The 21007-nt window shown below is 43.7% G+C and overlaps 1 protein-coding gene across 1 annotated transcript in view; it reads left to right on the top strand.

Moving 5' to 3' along the window:
* The window catches only part of WNK2 (WNK lysine deficient protein kinase 2), a 166073-nt gene that overhangs the window by 118772 nt on the left and 26294 nt on the right, over nucleotides 1-21007 (top strand). The window contains exons 12-21 of the mRNA XM_040408797.1: nucleotides 1875-2144; nucleotides 2233-2282; nucleotides 7625-7793; nucleotides 8023-8139; nucleotides 9653-9823; nucleotides 12273-12318; nucleotides 12404-12513; nucleotides 14623-14698; nucleotides 15129-15648; nucleotides 15732-16035. Coding sequence (XP_040264731.1) covers nucleotides 1875-2144; nucleotides 2233-2282; nucleotides 7625-7793; nucleotides 8023-8139; nucleotides 9653-9823; nucleotides 12273-12318; nucleotides 12404-12513; nucleotides 14623-14698; nucleotides 15129-15648; nucleotides 15732-16035 — 1833 coding nt within the window. The remainder of the gene's footprint in view (nucleotides 1-1874; nucleotides 2145-2232; nucleotides 2283-7624; nucleotides 7794-8022; nucleotides 8140-9652; nucleotides 9824-12272; nucleotides 12319-12403; nucleotides 12514-14622; nucleotides 14699-15128; nucleotides 15649-15731; nucleotides 16036-21007) is intronic.

The raw sequence follows: 21007 nt of genomic DNA, 5'->3' as shown, positions 1-21007 counted from the left end.
TGGATACTAGCCTCAGAATGTAAAGCAGTGGCTCATTTTGTCTCTAGTCTTAACACAGAGTATGTTGTTTCTTTAAAATATTATTTTATTAGTTTTTTTTTTCTTCTCTTTTTACAGCTAGAAGTTGCATATCCTCCACTCCGTGCCAGATTTTAGCAAAAAACAATTCCACCCCTCCCCACCCTTCCTTACCATTTAGGGTCTTTACTAAAGAGTGACCGCTCTAACCATCCTCCCTATTGGCACTGGCTAACACTGGATATGATTTTATTGGGTCAGATTTACAAATCCTGTCTAATATTTTAAGAGTTTTAACTTGGACCAGGCAGTGTAAAGATGCACCAGAACTGGCACTTCCGTTATTATCATTGTTCTCTTCGTATAACGGAGCAGAACAGAAATTACCAGAGATGATGTGAACTTGTCCTTATCACGGGATACGTGATAAATAACAGGTCAGAAGTATTCGATCGCTTGTACCTCTACGATCCCGAGTGGACCCCTAGTCCCTACTCTGAAGGAAGTGATAGTGCGCATGTTGGTCCAATGTAGGACCAGGCATGTAGGCCAGTTTTTTTTGCTGGAAAATTGAGGCAAAATTGTGAAACATTAGCTTATTGTTTCCTTCTGTGTGGTAATATTTGGGCAGAGTATGATAGTATTAGATATACATGTTATAGCCAGTTAGGTGTTCCTGTAGGACATGATTATGTATGCAATATATGGCAGTGTTATGTATGGGCTGTATAATTTAAATGCAGTCCAGAGTGTGCCTGATAATGAGGAGACATTTAGGTTCAGATATAGATTGGTTTCCTGACTTCCTATGACTCTGTGGACTAGTCTTGTTACTTCTGAAGAGTAGAGAGGTAAGCATCTGTTATGTACCTCTAGTGCCTCCTGTCTTAGAGGTGGGGCTCTGAGCTGCCCAACACCCTTTTCTCCTGACCTAAAATGAACAGCTTAGGTGATCAGGAGGCATCTTGAGATATTTAGTTTCAGATATAGTTTTGTTTCCTAACTTCCGATGACTTGGTGGGGGTAGCCTTGTTATTCTTAAAAGGGGAGAGAGATAAGCATCTGTTATGCACCTACCTATAGGGCCTCCTGTTTTGGTGGTGGGGCTTCAAGCTACCAAACGCCATTTTCTTCTGACCTAAAATGACAAGCTTGGATGATGAGGAGACATCTTGGGATATTTAGATTCAGATATAGGTCCTACAACTTTGTCCAGTAGCCTAGTTATTTCTGGAAGGATAGAGAGATAAGCATCTTTTGTGCACCTATAGTGCCTAATATTTAGATTAGGACATAAATCTATTTCCTGACCATGCGAATTAAGTAGCCTTGTTCTCGGAAAGGGAGAGAGATGAGCGTCTGTCATTTACTCTCCGTGTGTCATTTACTCTCCAGGCTGTCCAACACTTTTTTTATTTTTTTATTTTTTTATCCTGACCTAAAATGACCAGCTTAGGCTATATTCAACAGTGTACCAATGACTGAGGCAACATGTACCACTGCTTTACATACATGGCAGACCTTTTTATTGAAAGGTGCATGTCAGGAATGTGTTCCTACATTGAACATCCCCTTTATTGCAAAAAAGATACCCATGCTATGCACCTGGCATGTGTGATCTTTTTTTCCTCTTTATTTTAATATTATTCTTTTATCCATTCTGCATCATCATTTTAGAGATCTGTTAATTTACCAAACAATGGCATTCATGCGATTGGTATTAATGGTCAGTAAGGTAATTGCTTAGAGAAAGTCTGTGTTTATGCTAATGTGTGTTTTTATCTTCTGCCTGCTACTAGGCTGTGTGTTTGAACTTGAAGTGACTTAATATAAATGTGTCCCCCAATGTTGTACAGGTCATGGGTCTTCCTCAGTATTCAGTGGAACTGGGCACTACCATAACGATGCCTGTTGCCTCCGTGATCTCTCCACCTGTTTATCTCCCAAGTGATACTCCCCCACCCCTGCAAGGGCAAGATCCACTTGCACAGGTCTCATACCCACATGTCATAACGGAGGCGACGTTTGCTGAAAATCCAAGTATACATATGGGGTCTGGCCTTCAGCAACGCTCTGATCTTCATAACCTGGCCACCATCCGGCCATACACAGAATCCAGTCAAGAGGTGCCTTGTTTTTTACATTTACTGTTGATTTATCTGGTTGAACATTGTCAATTTTCACCTTTTTGTCTTTTTTATCACTTTCTTTTAGGAAACAATATTACAAGAGAACATCCAGACCTCAATTCAAAGCTGTGACAAGTGAGTGCCATCTAAACTCTGTTCTGTGTCAGTTATGATGGAACAGGGCTGGGCAGATCTCAGAAGCCAGGTAGCTAATGCACCTGGAGCTTTACTACTAGTGCCTACATATTTGGGGTTTGAGTCTATAAAACCCCTTTTTGTGTGGCCAGATAAAAAATACAAATCGACAGCAGTGTTCCCCAACCATTAGCACAGAAGCCATGTGTGAATCAATCAAGTTGGTACATTATAACTTCACTTTAGTTGTCGCTGATTTGGTTCTTTGTGGTCTATGAAACTGTGGCCTGTGAATCAAAAAGGACTTTAGTGGCCAGCTCTGGAAACAGATTGTGAATTTTTTTTTTTAAAGGAGATTCCAGTATTTTAAATGTGTCAAAGCTATGTGTTTTATACATGGTTTTCATGCTTCTCTAGACAGCTTAGAAAAGGGTCTACAAAAGGGGGCAAGGTTTACAATGGACTAGATTGCGACAAAATATTGGTCTAAAGTAAGGCAGTCAAAATGTGGTGTAAAGAAGAGCAAGGTCTAACGTGCCTAGCAAGATGTACCAAATTTTGTTAACGAGTGATCCTGTCACGGCCTTTGGTGTGCGCTGTGACACTTATGCCACGCTTGCTGTTGCCTGTGGAAACGTGTTGCTGTTTCTGCATGCGGGGGGCAGTGTCACGGCCTTTGTGGTGTGTGCCGTGACATGGTTGCCTTGCATGTTGATGCCTGCGGCAACGTGTAGTTTTTTATGCTGGTGTGTGCACTTCCCCTTTCAGTTGTTTCCTCCTCTGTACGGTGCTGGAGGGGTTAACCACCTTGTTGGGCGTGGTCACTAGTTGCTTCATCTCGCCTGTGGCTAGAGGCCAGGAGTCAGTGGTACTCCAGCCATGGTGTGTGTTGGAGTTATGCTCCTGGTCTTCATGTTTCATCTCCCAGAGTGAGGGCCTCCTAGTAGGACATCGAGGTCTCCAGCGATTTCTTCCCTCCCTTACATGTGTTGTATGTTTGGTGTGTTGTAATGTCTAGCGTGGTGTTCTTTGTTTGGTATGTTTGATATCTTCCAGCATGGTTGCTAGACTTCCTAGCCTGTATGCAGTGCCACCTGGGGCTGCCATGCACCTTGAGGCATGGGGGTCCTGGCAGAGTCTGGTGTGCTGGATACCTGTGAGTTGCTGGTATGGTGTCCTGTTTGGTGTTTGGGCTCCGGTACGTATTCACGGGTTCCAGTTGTGATGGCAGCGGCAGGTAAGTGTGTCGCCTTGTTTTCTTACCTGCCGATTCTCTTGCTGCATATTGTCTTTTCCTTTCCCTGTTTCTAGGCCTTTTGAGACTCCTGTTCTTCTGTGTCCTGGAAGAACAGGGCGCCTCTCCTCAGCTCCTTCGTGAGAGATTCTCAGGGCCTAAGGTATCCAGGGTATGAGCCGTCCTACCATCCAGGTCCGCTCATACGGTGAGGGGTTAGGGCTAGGTATAGGGATGCATTAGGAGGTGACCTGCTCCCTTATCCTTGTGTTCAGGCCTAGTTGCTTTCCTTATCCCCCAGTCATCAGACGGTGGGGGGTTTTCCCCACTCCCCGCCGTGACCGATCCGCTGTAATACGTTTGACACGTGTCTTGCCTATCTGGTCTAGTCTTAAAGGGAATCTGTCATCAGAAAGTTTTAAGCCTATGGTGTCTGTCACCTGGAAATTCTGGCAAAATCCCTTGTAGGGCTAGCTCAGCTGAATGTAATGATGCCTCTCACTTAGCAATCCATTGCTTAAAAGTACATTCATATGCAAATGAGCAATTGTCCCAATCTTTCAACAAACTTTGCATTAATGAGTGAACCCTTGTTCACTTTTGGGGCCCCATTCTGGAGATAGGTGTGGGTCCCATCTCTATCGGACATTGGTGGCATATCCTAGCGATATGCCACCAGTGTGTGAGATGGGCCAACCCCTTTAAGGAACTTTTCAAATTGAAAAGCTATTAGCATGTGGGCGGGGGAAGAGGTTAACAGCTGATAACATGAGAACTAGACATTTCTCACTGAGACATATAACAAAGTTTTTTGTGGTCACTTGTACTATTAATTTATGCATAGTTGTGTGAAAAGTTAAGGGGTCACTTACTATTCTGAAATACGCCTAAATTTCAGGCACAGATGGCGGCACAACGGTTAGTTGCGCCGCTATCTGCGACTTCACCCCACTCACGCCAGGTCTATAATTGTGGGCGATGAAGGGGACTGACCAGCAGACCCGCCTTATCATTTTCTATCGTGTCAGAAACAGGCGTCGTTCCACTATAGAACAAAAAAGAATGGCGCACCATAGGGTAATAACGTAAAGAAAATGAATAAAAAGGTATCTCCACTGGGGAGGCTCACCTGATGGAGTTGTGCTAGTTTAGGCACAACTCTAATGTGGACGTATACCAAAGTGTCATGAACTCCTCACAACGGATGATGTGCAGCCCGGGATGGATACTTCTGTTCAGGGATGCCTGGAATCCCGCAGAAGGCCAGTGGTTCAAATAAAAGAAAAGGTGTCCCGTGGCGCAAAAACCACCCAATAGTTGGAGTGATATTGGTTGATATTTATTTGATCATTTTCTATGCCTGGTTTAGGCATAGAAAATGGTCTAAATGTAAGGCAGCTCAGAAGCTGTCTTGCATTTAGAATTGGTCCTAGATGCACTGAAGTTATGGAGAGACCTGCGCCTCTTCATAACTTCGGCGGATCCACCGCTAACTATGGGTCTAAGATGCCGATCTTAATAAATATGCCCCTTTAGTGACCATTTAAGTGCACTGAGGGTGGGCCCAAGCCACTCTGTGCACCCTTGCTTCTCCTGCTTTCTCTGCCAGTCCCTTCCCCTCCTTAAATGACAGGTCCTTGCTTGATCATCTTGACTAGAGTTGTCAATCAAGAAGAGGAGGGAGGGGCTGGTAGAGAAAGCAGGAGGAGCAAGATTGCACACAACGGCGTAGTCCCACCCTTAGTGCATTTAAATGCTCACTTGCTTATGGATTAAAAGTACTTCCCTCCAGAATGATGTAACGGATCGCTAAGTGAAGGGTACCATTACATTTAACTGAGCTAGCCCTACAAGACATTGTGCCAAATTTTCTGGTGACAGACGCCATAGGTTTTCTAAATTTAAAACCAGAATAATAATTCTGCCCCCAGTATTGTCTTTTTGGACTTACTCAATGCTTTATGTGCTGTGGAGATGGTAAGTAGATTCTAATTCAGTATACACACCAGAATCGGCTAGCATGGTCACAGTGTATGTGTGTGAGTTGCTATGCAGATGGTGATTTTAATCCACTTGCAGCGAGCCGGACCGCAGGGGAAATCACGTGAGGCTCACGGTGGACCGATGGGGTAGTAGTTCATGTACTCATGGTTAGCATAGCCTTCCTGGGCCGGCAGTGCAGTGGATGGGAAGACGGCATGAAATCCTCCGGGGCGCACTCTATTGCAGGGAACACCAGCCAGATGGAAGTTGAGGTGCCCTTGATGGTGTAGGTGTTTAAGGTGCTTTGGTGGCTGGGCCTCTGTGTTTGTGACACCAGCACCGTAAGGTGCAAATGTTGAGTGTAGTAGTAGTAATAATAATAAAGAGTCCGTTGTTGTAAAGCAATTGAACATTTACTTGAATCAATAATCTCAAGGCAGATGTTACAGTCCATCAATAAAGTGCCTTCATATGGCATATATGATGACTCCGAAATAAATTCAATTGTATTCCACTTATCAGGTTTAGGCAATTGTCAGTTGAAGAGTTCTCTTTAGGGTGGACACTGTACAGAAACCTACAGACAACCTATGAGGGCCACATATATTGATTAAAGGGGTTCTGCACTTTCATTTAACTGATCTATCCTCTGGATAAATCATCAGCTTCTGATCGGCGGGGGTTTGACACCCGGGACCCCTGCCGATCAGCTGTTTGAGAAGGCAGCGGGGCGGCCTTCTCACGATTTACCGCCGGCCTACTAACGTCACGACTAGTATAAACTAGCGTGGGCAGGGCTAAGCTCTGCTCACTTGAATGGAGCTTAGCCCTGCCCACGCTAGTTGATACTAGTCGTGACGTCAGTAGGCCTGCGGTAAACGGTGAGAAGGCCGCGCCGCTGCCTTCTCAAACAGCTGATCGGCGGGGGTCCCGGGTGTCGAACCCCCGCCGATCAGAAGCTGATCTATCCAGAGGATAGATCATCAGTTAAATGGAAGTGCAGAACCCCTTTAAATCACAATTTATAACACTATGTGCATACCCAGATCACCAAAAAAGAAGCGACCATATGTAAGCAAAAAATATATACTTTTAGAACACAATAAAACACATATAATGGAGTCTTACATCATTGGGTGGAGTAAAACAGGTATAAAAGAGGGACACGGGGGAGGGGACCGATAAATGTGAATACATATAGGGGAAGTCGCAAATGTAATTAAATAAATACACAAGTCTAAATGTTACCCCAAGTTAGTAACAGAAAATGAAGGAAATGGATACTACAGCAGGTTTCCAGCAGGTGAAATGACATTGCCAGCCTGATAATAGGAAATACCATACATTAGATAAATACTTAAATAAGCAGATGTTTAGGCCCCTTTCACACGAGCGTGACGGATTGGCTCCGGATGCGTTCAGTGAAACTCGCACCATTTTGCAAGCAAGTTCAGTCAGTTTTGTCTGCGATTGGATTCAGTTGTTCAGTTTTTTTCCGCACGGGTGCAATGCATTTTGATACGTTTTCATGCGCGTGATAAAAAAACTGAAGGTTTACAAACAACATCTCTTAGCAACCATCCATGAAATGCATCGCATCCGCTCTTCCGGATGCTTAGCAACCATCCATGAAACGCATCGCATCCGCTCTTCCGGATGCGATGCATTTTTCACTGAAGACCCATTCACTTTCTATGGGGCCAGAGTTGCGTGAAAAATGCAGAATATAGAACATGCTGCATTGTTCACGTAAGGCAGAACTGATGCGTGAAAAAAAACGCTCATGCACACAGACCCATTGAAATGAATGGGTCAGGATTCAGTGCGGGTGCTATGCGTTCACGTCACGCATTGCACCCCCGCGGAAAACTCGCTCGTGTGAAAGGGGCCTTATAGTGTCCCATTTACACACTGATGTGGGACGCTGCACACTCAGTTGGTATGATAACATTTCCCCCAACAGAAATCCAAACGGGAAATGTCATCAGAAGCGGACACTGGTGCAGCCTCAGGCTTTGGGCCCATAACCTCAAGTACTCCTATCTCCACTTAAAATGTAATTTTGTTTTGAATGTAATTTGGGAGTTGTGTAAGTAAGAGTCTTCCGTTATGTCTGAATTTACAGTTATGTAGGTTCTGATGCAGCATCTGGCAAAGAAATGAGCGATGGGTATGAGGGCATCCATGGCACCAGTAAACAAGATGGAAAACCAGCAAGGAAACATCATCGCAGGTCGTCTCGTACTCGCTCTCGGCAGGAAAAGACCAACAAACCCAAACTGACCATTCTTAATGTAAGACAATGCCCGGTGGAATAGAATGGAAACTAGGACAACGGAGTCTAAATGAGTTATGATACCGCTTGTCATTGATCTCTTGGTCCTCTTATTCTTATTGTGTGGACTTCTAGAATTTCACATGGAAAATATAAAAATTCTTGCTTGTTTTATACAGTCGGACAGTAGTAAGACCTCACGTTGTATAGGTTGATGCCCCTCCTGATCATTACGGTTTTCTTTTTAGGTGTGTAACACTGGAGACAAAATGGTGGAATGTCAGCTGGAAACGCACAACCATAAAATGGTGACCTTTAAATTTGACTTGGATGGTGACGCACCTGAGGAGATTGCAACGTACATGGTAATAAATCTATTAAGAGATATCATAACTGACATTATTATGGTAAAGAGTAACGCTATAAACTAGAAGTAAAGATTATTATAAGGCTCCATTTACATTTGTGTTCGCACAATGCCATTTTTCCCATCAAAAAGACTAAGCCTCAATGGACCCCACTGTGGTTAGTATCTATGATATGACTTGTGTACCGCAGTGCCTCCATCATAATTGTAGCAATTATAGTTAGTAGTTTATTGCACTTTCTCAGCTTACAACTGCTCTCTGTAGAAGTTTATGCAGATGGTGGGGATGAGGAGTGAGCAGCTGCAGAGACACTGCTGCTGGCTAGTGAGCATTTTACTGTCTCGTCCCAGATCTAGATTCACAGCTACACTGCTCACTACTGCTGTGTAATGTTCTCCAGGTTAATGCTGCTGCTTCAAATGTGTGTGTGTGTGTGTGTGTGTGTGTTGGTGCTGTGTATTGTAAAATCAGACTCCTGTTCTCACCTTCCCATCTTTTTTCCCTTTTGTGGGCAGCAGCTGTAACCTGATCCATCAATAAAGCTAGAAATCAGACTCTGCCTCATGTACACATTTTACCAGAGAATTCAGAATGAGTGACTAGTGCGGGAGGAACAGGGATGCATGAGAGAACTCTGATAAGATGGTTTTAAAAAAATATATATTTTTAAAGGGGTATTCCCATCTCGGACAATGGGGGCATATTGATAGGATATGCCTCCATTGTCTCATAGGTGCGGGTCCCGCCTCTGGGACACTCGCCCATATCTAAAACGAAGCCTAACACGAGGCCGTAAAAGTGGTGACCAGCGGAGTTGGGTCCGGCCACCACCAAGCCTTCCTATTGGCCTGCTGGAAATAGCAGAGCGGCGCACTCGGCTATTTTCGGAATCCTCATAGAAATGAATGGGAGCACACTGCGCTTGCACGGCCACGCTCTCATTCATTTCTATGGGGCTGCCGGAAATAGCTGAGCCAGCGCTCGGCTATTTTCGGCAGACCCATAGAAATAAATGGAGGACAGCCGCACATGCGCATTTTCCCCTCCGGGATTTCGCCGGCTCTGTTTACCAGATGGTTGTGGGTTCCACCTATCAGACATTGGGGGCACATCCTAGCGTTATGCCCCCTTGTCTGTGATGATACAACCCCTCTTAATCATTTGTACGATTTGCCTATGTTAAGTTGATAGATACAGAACGTGAAGGTACTCTTTAATCTTGCATCAATTCTTGGTTACCAGGTTCTGGAGGAGGACGTGCCTATCTCTAGCAATGCCTATGTACGCTTATGGGAAAATGAGATATTTTCTTTATTTTTTCCTTTTTGCAGGGAATGTTCCTGCAGGGGCCCACAGATCACAGATATTGTAGCACATAATACTACTAGGCAACTTTATGAGATTGCAACATTTGGTGTTATCTCTGTCCTTCAGAATTCTAAGCTTTGTAATTGTGGTATTCGATTGTAACAGCGCTGCCTTCGAAATAAACATATTCGTATGCTCCCAGGTGGAAAATGAATTCATACTGCAGGCCGAGAAAGAGATTTTCATTGAGCAGATGAAGGATGTTATCGACAAAGCAGAGGACATGCTGAGTGAAGATACCGAAGGGGAGAGAAGCTCCGATCAAGGGGCAAGTCCTCAGCAAACAGACTCCTTCAGGGTGGAAATGAGGGAGGTACGGTGCACATTTTCTGTATGGGATGCTTGATGCTTTCAGTCGCAGATTAGTTAGGACATGGCTATGACATGACAGTCATCCCCATGAAGAAATTGACTGATGTCCACCCCCGGCTGTCAGCACCTGTCTCTCCCAGCCGCATAAATTACGGATTTATGGTAAAGTAATTTATTGGAAGCCTGATCACAAAGGGACAGGGATGTGCACAGAATAATTCTGCTCGTCTTCTTAAATGTCCACTGCAGATTTATTTTTTATTGGACATTTAGTCTCTTTACAGAATTACATTCTCTGTGGGTGACATTTGATGCGTTGTAAACCTGCCAAGCCTAGCGTCTATAAAAACAGAATGAGCATTGTGTAGCTCGTTGCTGCCTGGCCATAATAGACATTTTTCTTTTGATTTAGATAGTAAAAAAAATTAAAAATATGATGGAAAATGTGATCAATTTATTGGTTACAGTGAGAGTCTTCATAGGCGGCGTCCATAACTCCCATTCATTACAGTGCAAATTGATTATGTATTTTTGGTCTCCTCCATAATGGGCTGCCGAGTCTTTGAAATTTTGGATCTGATAACGGAGATACCTCATGAACTTTTGCCATTTGGAAGACCCCCTTCAAAGGCAGTGTGTCTGCTCCTAAATCACTTCTAAAGTAAGCAGATGGCTTTGTAGGGAAGATGCACTGAATCAGAAACATGCCTTTCATTTAAAAGTCAATGCCTGAGAAATTGTTCTTTTAATTTTGATGCCAATTAAGATGCTTATGCACCATCGCTACCCCGTATCGAAACACAATACCTCCCCCTTATGGTTGATTTGAGAGCTGCATCGCTGCCAGGTCTGAAATCTCATCCGTTTAAGTTTAGCACATGCACAGTAAAGGCAAGGCCATAAGCAAGGGCTGTTCTGCGCATGTGCCGTGCTTAGGCCAGAAGCAAGGGTAGTTCTGCGCATGTGCCGTGCTTAGGCCAGAAGCAAGGGCAGTTCTGCACATGTGCCTTAGGCCAGAAGTAAAAGATGTTCTGGGAATCTGCCGTGCTTTGGTCCGAAGCAAGGGCAGTTCTGCACATGTGCCTTAGGCCAGAAGTAAAAGATGTTCTGGGAATCTGCCGTGCTTGGGCCAGAAGCAAGGGCTGTTCTGCGCATGTGCCATGCTTAGACCGATCACTCTGGGTCAAGATTTGAGCTGCAAGCAATGATAAAGGAAACCTGGAACTGTCGGTCAACCAAGAGAGGGAAGGCGCCGGGCAGCCCTGCCCATAGTGCATCCAAATAAAAATAATTATCTGTATTTCAGACAGTATCAAAATAAATCTATGTTTCTGATACGTTGCACACGTCCCCTACAAGGACAGATAAGACTGATTTTGAAAGCTGGGATACTCCCGTTTAAAGAGCATCTTGTCACCAAGACCATTCTTATTAAATCGGGCATTTTGCTTCATAGGGTTGATCCTACTCATCAAATATACCGGTCTCGTGAAAATTGGTTGTGGCTTTCCCTAGAATTTTTTTTTTATTATTCATTATGCAAATGAGGGTTCAGTGCACAGAGAAGTGTGACTAGCATGAAAAGTTAGGCCTCTCTCCTTGGTGCATGTTAAGTAGGCCTCTCTCCTTGGTGCATGTTTTTTTTTTTCCTCTGGAATGCTGCAACTGATTTTCACAAGACAGGTATCCCTATAATGAGCAGGATCAACCCTACCAGGCAGTATACAGATGGTTGTTCTCTAAAGGTGCCCATGTGTGTGTGGGGGGACTCAACATGCCTAATCCTTTGTTTCTATGAAAGATGGGCTTTTGCCAGGGTTTCCTGGCTGCAGCCTATTTATCTCAACCCCATTCTGTACAGTACATGTCTATGGTGGTGTCGAGAGAGATGGCTCTTAGTGAAACGACCACACGTATCTCATGTGGATAGCCAACGTAAAGGGATCTTATCATGTTGATCATGGTGTCTTATCTGTGTTCAGCATGTTATAGAGCAGGGTGAGATGAGCAGATTGACTATATAGATTTGTGGTAAACTTTTCAGTACAAATTGTATTTTCTTCATTTATTTGTCTGCTCATTCTATGCTTGGGAGTCCAGTGGGCGGTCCTACTCAGTGACTGGCGGCCTTTTCTGCATGACTGTGCATAGCGAGATCTGTCAGTCACTGATATGACCGCCCACTGGACTCCTAAGGATAGAAAGAGCAGAAATATCAATGAGTAAAATACAACCTATATAGAATCTTTTCTTGCAAACTATATATCAATCACCATGAGTTTCCCTTTAACTGTTGTGAAGAGACAGGGCAAACAGAAGCCTAGGTATACACGAGTGGGCAATGTTGGTACCCATGAATATTGTAGCATAAGCACCGTGTTTTTTTTTTTTTGCAGTTTATGGATTTATTGCGTTTATTCTAATGTATTTGTTTTTACCCTTTTTCAAAGGAAAATCTGCTTCACCCTGTAAGCACCCCAGTTTATCAGCAGAATGGTATGACATTGACATCACTTTTCTCTTTTTCTTATACAATGTCCATGACAGTTGTTACTTAAAACAATGCCTGTCTCTTGTTCAGTTTTGCATACAGGAAAAAGGTGGTTTATCATCTGTCCAGTGAAGGAATGCCCAAGTTCTGCAGAAGTGTCATCAGTTAATGCTAACCAGGAAATACAGCGGAATGTGCAGGTAATGATTATTTTACTTCTATTGGTTTTATACCTGTGACCTGGATGTAAGATGGCCATACATTGAGCAGAAGAGGCTCCAGTAGTAAATATCAGAGCTGTCCTACCCCTGATGCAGTGGCGACTGGGAATTCAAATACAATGGCCCTGGAAAAAAAAATACTAAAAGTGGCCCCCTGTTTTGTAGTTGGAGTCCAAATTGATGGAAGGCAAGGCCAGCAATACCATATTGTTGCACGTTTATACCACCCCAACAGAGCCAAATACCACACTCCATCATAAAATACATCCCCAAAAACTTCCACTGGCCGGCCGAGAGGAGGGCCCGGGTGACCCCCTGGGCAGTGGGCCACCGGGAAGGTTTCCCTGTAAGGTCTATGGCACAATCTGCCCCTGCCCTGATGTAGTAGTTGAGATCATTACGTTCTAATGTTCCGGGATGGGTCCAGGTGTTTGATGATTTTCCAGCACACCAGACCTTACAGAGAAGAGGCATCTCTACTGTCACTTCTTGTGTGTTTTTTTATCAGATGTTTTCTATGACCTGGCAGGAGGATAAAATACTGTATTTTTTGCACTATAAGACAAAGATGTCCTTTAAGACCTCATTGAGGTAACAAAAAGACAATTTATTATGGTTTCTCGAACTAATCTTTCCTTGTCACAACCAGTCCTCTAATACATGACCTAACAGGTCATGTTTTCATGATTTTCCTATAGGCCCCTTTACATAGGCCGACTGAACAAACTGTTCCCTCCCAATAATTGCTGCTTGGTAACCGCAGCTTCCTTCTCCCCTGATGAGCAGGCAATCGCCTCTGCTGTATGGGGACGAGCAGTCACTCATACAATCCCTTGTCCCCATACAATTGTTTTTCTGGGCGTACATCCTGTTTACGCAGTTTCACAGCACCCGATGCTTTGAGCGCTTGCTTATTCATCAGGTGATTGGCTGTACCCTTATTGAGAACGAGCACCCATACTCAATCATAGTCTCGCATAAAAGGACCTTCAGAACGGCAGAGGCGATTATATTTGGGTGACACTGAAAAACTCATGTTCGCCCCCCCAACGGCCACTATTCATACCTCTCCCCATTCCACTTCTTTCAGATCTAATATGGTGCCATAACATGAATCTGAACCTCTGCTCTTCTTGGCTCTGGCTGAATCTGCTGCTGCCATTTCCTCCTGCCCTACCCTGTATCTGCTTTTGTCATATGGCACACAGCAATAAGATGGAAGGGTTGCTGAAAGGCATTAAACATGGCCGTCAACTCCATTTAGAATATCTAGTTCAGTGACTATTTTTGAGCCTAAAGTATTTTGTACACGGTAACATTTCAGCGCTGCATAAATTGAATATATTTCAATACACTTTGCAAAATATCCCCTCATCTCCATATACTCTTCAGATATGAATTGCAAAAGAAAATGATGTTTCAGAACCTTCGGGGCAGCCAGACGAAGTTCTGGAATATTTTCCTGGGTAATAAGTCTGTTTCTTTAGATTGCCTTCAGAAACTCAAGACATTTTTTTTCTATTAAGTTCTCATTCTAATTCAGTCTGAAGAACATGTAGATTTAGATAATGGGTAGTAATTGGATAAACAGAGGTCTGCTGAGCGCTGCTAGACCTACATCTACCGTTTTCTGACCGCGGTTTTTACTATCCTTTTTAGATTTATTTTGTTTTTCGCCTCTAAGGGACATTATAAAAGGGCTTACGATATAATTTGCTTGATGAGGTTAGTTTATAATGGAGTAGTCCTTTTTAAGTTGCATCTCGAGTATACAGAATTGGGATGCTTTCAGACTACCCTAATGTAACTGCTATCCCTGAATCTGCCACAGTTTTTTATAGCCACTCCTATTACGGATGTAACATCTGAACCACCTGTTTTATTACCTTGAGCTAAGATCACACGAGCTGTGGCCTGATCTGGATGACACTGTCATCCAAAATGAGCCTTGAGGGCAATTAGTGTACCTTACAGACAGCTGCTTACCTACCATGGAAGCAGACCATGCTACTGCTATGGAGCCCAGGGGAACCTGGCACTGATCTCCTGCTTCTTTTCCTGACCTAAATCCACTGCATTTTCCTGCAGCTACCACCAGGGGGATCTCAGTGCAAAGATTTTTACTGTTGTGATTGCATTCAGTGGTTACTGTATACATGCCTGTGTACTGAGCTCCCCCAAGTGGTGGCTGCAGGCAGACAGCTTTATAAAATATTTGGTCAGGGGAAGCATCTCATACAATGTATTATTCACAGAACAGATAGTTTATTATTAATAAAGCACCAGTTTCACTTTTTTATACACAAGTCGGGTAAACTGGGTGATGCGGAGGAGCTTGACTTTAAAAAAAAATTTTATGAAAGTTTCCTATTCGTATTAGAAAAAAATTGTAAATTCAGCTACAATTTCACTGGGGCGGGCATACAGAGTTTTGCTATGGGGTTTTCTGAGTTTTGTGTACACCCCTGCCCACAGGAAATTTCTTTTACCATCCTCTGGCTCAACACTACAAACATTAAAACTAAATGGACTTGACGTTTGAGGTGTTCAGGTGCCTAGATGACAGGTTTGTCTAATCTTTCAATTTCCTGCAGATGAAATGATTTGTGAAGATAATCAACGTGAGTGTCCTTCAAATGAGGAGAAGATTAATCAAGGTGTGGGTCAGTCTTTTTTAACAGATACATGTGACCAGTCTACAGCAATTCCTGCTTCCATGACCCAGTCCTCATCAACAGTCTCGTCATCTGAACTGCAAACTCTTCCAGAATCCCTTTCCTTCCTCCAAGGAGATACTTTATCTTTTGGTGCCTCTGCTGTTTTACAACCAGTGATGGAAGCACAGCCTGAAACTGTAGGCTCTGATGGTCTTCTGTTAAAAGAGGCACCTGTGGTACCTCAACCAGAGCACAAGTCGTGCATATTACCATCTGATCAGACTTGCAGTTTGATGTACACAAATGATACTGCTCAGACAGAACATGGCAAACATGACAATGGTCATGCGCTGCAAGTTCCTCAGGAAAAAGTTCTTGATCTTAAGCCTGAGCGGCAAGGTTTGTATGATTCAGATAGTGATTCACCTATTGTAGTCCAGGTCAAGTCCAATTGCTGGTTCAGCTGTTCCGGGTGTCCCAGAACTGATCAATTGCATGCCATTCCAGAAATATCTCCAGCATTGCAACCTGTCCTTACAGTCACAAGGCCCAAGGTTTAGCTCTGCCAGTGGTGAACTCAAATGTCCAGCAGTCGGGTATAGAGTCTGATGGAGAAGGTCCACCTAGAGTGGAGTTTACTGATGACACAATTAAAACTTTAGATGAGAAGCTTCGTACTTTACTGTACCAAGAGTATGCTCCAGCTAACGTGACTGCTGGAACACCGGAAAACCCACCGGAGGTGATCAGCTCCCAACCCCTAAACCTAGACCTCAATGGAGAACCGATAAATCTGCTGGTACAAAATGGTGGTGATATTGCTTGTGATTTATCAAATCGGAGGGTAAGTTCATTTTGTCATACAATATTGTACTTTAAATGTCTACTGGTTCATTTAGGTACCTACATATGTGATGTGTATGCACAGATATGTTTACATGGTTTCTTGAAAGGATGATAGAAGTATTAGAAAAAGGTGGTCTAAGGACAGAGGCAAATTTTGAGTATCTGAAATGTTCATTTGCACCAATGAAGTCCATCTTGTACTACACCAGAGTAGGTGGGCTCCTAGCAGTAGGGTAAAAGTACATGGCTGCAGTGGGACCGTTATTTCTTTCTCCAAACACTTTTGATAGCACATATCCGACTGAACATTACTTGCCCTATGGTGCTCCCCCTTTCCTCCAAATAGCCCAAGTATTTTATTGAGAACACAAACGGCCCCTCTTATCCATAGACTCTGTTATTGCAGTTCAATTACATTTGCTGCAATACCAGACACAGCCCATGCACAAGAGTGGCACTTCTGGGACAGAAAAACAGGTCCTTTTTACTAATCTCAGACAACCTGATAACTACTTCTTTTCTATGTTTGAACTTAGCTATCCTTAGGCTAGGTATAAATATTCATAAGTATTGATGAGCTTGTGGACAGCCCACAAACCAGCAGACGTGCTGACTGTTCTCGCTTGAGGACCATATGAAAGCATCTTGTGATTTCATGGCAAATTAAGAGGCGGCACAGCTTTGATAAACCTTTTAAAGGGGTTCTCTGGAATGATTTAAAATGGTCACCATCAACTTGTTGTAGACTGTGAGCAGGACTGGTTGCTACCACTTGAAGAGCTGCCTAGTGGGAGGTGAGCTGGCGGGGGGTCTCCCTAAACACTACATTGCCCTACGATAGATTGTAAAAATGTGATTCTGACTGTCATCATGGCTGAGCAGCCTGACAGGAACGCTCACCAATATATAGTATAGGCAAGTGCCAGAGTGTATTGTGTAGTGAAGCCCTGCCTAACCAACTCCCCACTCCCAAGGCAGCTCTGCAATTGCAGCAAGCCCTGGAGTATGTACAGAGAATGGCCCTGATGAAGTTTTGTTGCAGTGTATTCCCTCACTGTGCTCCTTGAGAATTGGTCCTGTGGAAATGTGGTATTGAAGAATAAGGCCAGAATTAAATGTAATAGTCTTTTACTAAATGGAATGTACAACTTCAAATACGTTCAAGTGTAGTTATCTGGCACCAGTAAGGAAGTATGGAGGAAGGTTGGTTGGCTGCAGTTTAGCACGTGTATTGAACTGGCCTAGTAGTAGTCTCGGTGAGGAGTGTCTTAACCATAGTTCCTCACCTCATAGCAGTGTCTTTTAATGCTGGTTGTAGCTGTTTAGTATTTACTTGATGATAATTGCTGGTTGTTCTCTCTGGAGAATCCTTCTTGGCAACAGGAGCCCTGCAGTGTGCTTCCGCTCTCCTGGCAAGAAGTAGGACCAGCCTACTCCTACTGAGAGGGTGGTTAGCCATGTTCCTTGCGAACTATTGCCATCCACATCCTTAACTGGATTGTTACAGCCAAGCACATTTAAAATACATAATATATAACATAACTCTACAATTCTAGTGTAAGCCGTGTACCGGGGTGGGCTCCCCAGAATACAGTGAAGTCACAGACAAGGAAAGTGACACTGACACCAGCTTACTATGCAAGAACAGAAACTTTACTTAGACGAGTGATAACATAAGAACAATACAAACATGCATAGAAAACGCTATATCCCCGGACCCACAGTCAATGTCCCTGCCCACTGGGCAGGCCTAGCCGATGGCGGACACGGCAGAGCCTGCAAGTCGTGCTGTGCCGCTACAGAGGACACCCCTAGCCGATGGCAAACGCAGCAGAGCCTGCAAGTCAATGACTGCGCTGCAGTCCAGTACAGTACAGCCTAGCAAAACAATCTATCCTAACTACCTATATGCTAGGCCTAGGCTAGTCTCTGTATCTTCAGGCGCCACACAATGTAACATTCAGTAACCAGGTGTACTGACCTGCGTCCGTTCTGGGCCCGAGGGATGCCAGGGATGGCCACCAACCTCTTTGGCAACCGTGCGGCCTTGCTTGATGAGGCCTTCTGTCCACACACTGAACTGGTCTTCCTGGGACAACCTCTCTTTCAGAAGAGCTAGATTCAGTCAGGGTATAACAGCTACTCCTCCTCCTTCTGAGTGTCCATTAAACTGCCACACATCTGCAAGCCAGGATGGAATCGGATTCAGTCCCTCACAGCACAAACCTTCCACCACCATGCCAGATCAACACACTTCCTGGTTCACTCACAGGCAGCAGCATGAGTCGTCATCTGTTTTGCATATTCAAATCTCAGAGTGTGCTGGGTGTAGCTGCAAAACAGTGGCCTCTAGTGCCTGGAATGTCAAATGACAGTTTAAGTACATACATTATGCAGAAATAGCTGTTTCACAATCTCTCACTAGTACCCCTGAGTCTGGGGTATTCTAAAAGCAACCAGTTCAACTCACATTGTAGGACAGGTTGCGGGCGGGCATTTTAAATCATTTCTTTGAGTGCTCATATGAAATCTTGAGATCTTCAGCCTCCTCCAACACCAAATCCAATGGAATTATTGCTAGAACGACATGAATGCCAGGCCAGAGGAAGAGCACTTCTATTTATGGCTGGATTTATCAACTACGTAATATCATCTCATTGCGGTTAGGATTTATTGTCTGACCTTTAATAACTAACTGTATGACATCTACACTGTCAAACCTAAAACTGCAAAATTATTTCTAAAGCTGGTCATCACAGGTAAATGTTTACCAACAGCTATTTCTCTCTGCTCTGAACTTATTTGCAGAATGCTGTAAATACGAAATGTCTGATCTTTCCTACCAGGGGGATGCTAGGCTAGGCCCCATTATATATCTAATGTCTAAGCTGTATGACCAGCTAAAGGTGAACAGATATGCCCCCTGACTACATCAAACCAAGCATGCATGTGTTCTCAGAAGAAGGAATTGGGCTGCTGCAGAACCTGCAGCAGCTTATCTCTCATGAGAACAGAGGATGATTTCAGCCTGTTCAACCCTGGCCTTCTTTCCTTCTGTCAGGGTCAGGACACCTCCATTCACATTAGATGGTCAGTGGTTCTTGCTAAAATAAGTGGGCCTGACCAATGTACACCTAACATGTATGGTCAAAGGGGTTTTCTGGAATCTTAATATTGATGACCTATCCTCGGTTATAGGCCATCAATATGTGATCTGTGGGGTTCCAACACCCTGCACCACTGCCATTCAGCTGTTTGAGTAGCTCCCTGAAATTGGCCCCCAAAGCTACATATCTCTGTCTGCTCCCATTCACGTCAGCGGGAACAGTGCTGTAGTTACCAGTGCTAGCCACTACACAACAGATGGAGCTATGTAGTTCCTTCCACCCCTGAATAGCTGGTGAACCCTAAACACCCCAGTGTGACACTACTTAGAACATAGTAGGGTTCTATCGCAGGAGAAGAAACACTGGAATTGAACGTGGTGCTGCAGATTATACATGACTCTAGGAGAGTAGAGGCAAGTATAGAAACTTTATTGGTGCTAGAAGGAAATGCGTTTCGATCCTTTCATCAAGCAGAGTACACCATTAGGGTTGCTGTGGCACTAATACAGAAGATACAAAGTGGCCTGTTTAAACTGTTACCATTTACAGCAGCCAGGATTATGGCATTCCATTCAATAAAGACTGCTATGAACGGTCTTCTGATGAAGTCTATAGGGAGTTGTTTCCCGTGACCAATCACTCACTAAGAATCCAATGCCAATAAAGAACATCAGACAAACTTATTTTAACGTCTTCACAGTATTCATGTGGCCTTACAATGATGGTCTCTGGTTTGTATACCAGTGTATTATTTTATTTTATTTTTTATCATATTGGAATTCTGAAATAAACGCTAAAAGCAATAAGATCAGGACATATTGTTTTCATTACGGTGGAGAATTCCATGGAGATCAGTCTCTGCAGAAAGCTCGGCGCTGAAGGACATGGAGCTGCAATAAATTGTTACCTCTCGTATGGGTTTGTAGTCCAGCTCCTAATGACGACAGGATTGAAAAGCAATTTAGCTTCTCTGCTTGGATCCAGGCAGAGAAAATCCCGGCTCGTAATAATGCGGGCATTTTCTAATGAAACTGATAGACATTCATTATAAATGTGTCCTTTCCTGTCCAGATGCTTTCTGTGCGTGTTATGTCCTACAAGGGCAGTTACTGCATTTGGTATCATTAGATTAATTAACAAGTAATTTCCAATTTTTACCCCAGAGAACTGTCAATAGACTTTCACTTTAGCTGCAGCTAGACAGACTTCCCTTGTGTGATCGCTAAATATTACAATGATGTTGGTGCGAAAGTCTGTGTTACCATTGTCCGTGGGGAGTTCACGGTTCAGAAGGCCACTTTACCTTTGCTGACATTACTGTTTTGACAGGCTGTCAGATATTTGATCAGTGGTGAGGGACTTGTTACAGAAAGATTTGCTTTAATAAAGCTTGGGAAAATTTAGGTTTTATCGTTTTGTTTTTTTCATTCAGTCAATCACTTTGATTGTACTGAAAATTTAAAGATATATTATCTAGGATGAGAAACAGTGCTAAAATTTGTCTAAGGGATTGCACTAGTATTAGAGTTTTACCTGACCCTTTAACTCTGAACATCCCATTTAAATCCCGACACTCTGTTCAGCGATCTTCCGGTCCCTGACTTGTTTACTTACCGTTTCAGGCTGTAGACAGGGGTCACGCGCTTTTATTGAAGACAATGACTTGCCTCAGTGGTGACGTGTCCACAAGCGGCCCATGACCCAGCAGTGACGTGATGGTTGAAGCCAATCACCTTTGTAACGTGTGGTACTGAATTTAAAAATCCTGGAAAACCCCTATCAAACATTTTGTAGACTTCACTTTATAAACTGGTTCAACTTGGCAGGTGACTTGCACTGGGTCCTGCTGCTGTTGTGATCTCA

The sequence above is a fragment of the Bufo bufo genome, chromosome 9 (assembly GCF_905171765.1).
Source record: "Bufo bufo chromosome 9, aBufBuf1.1, whole genome shotgun sequence".
NCBI lineage: Eukaryota > Metazoa > Chordata > Amphibia > Anura > Bufonidae > Bufo > Bufo bufo.
The sequence above is the reverse complement of the archived record's forward strand: the minus strand, read 5'-3'. Positions and strand labels throughout refer to the sequence as shown.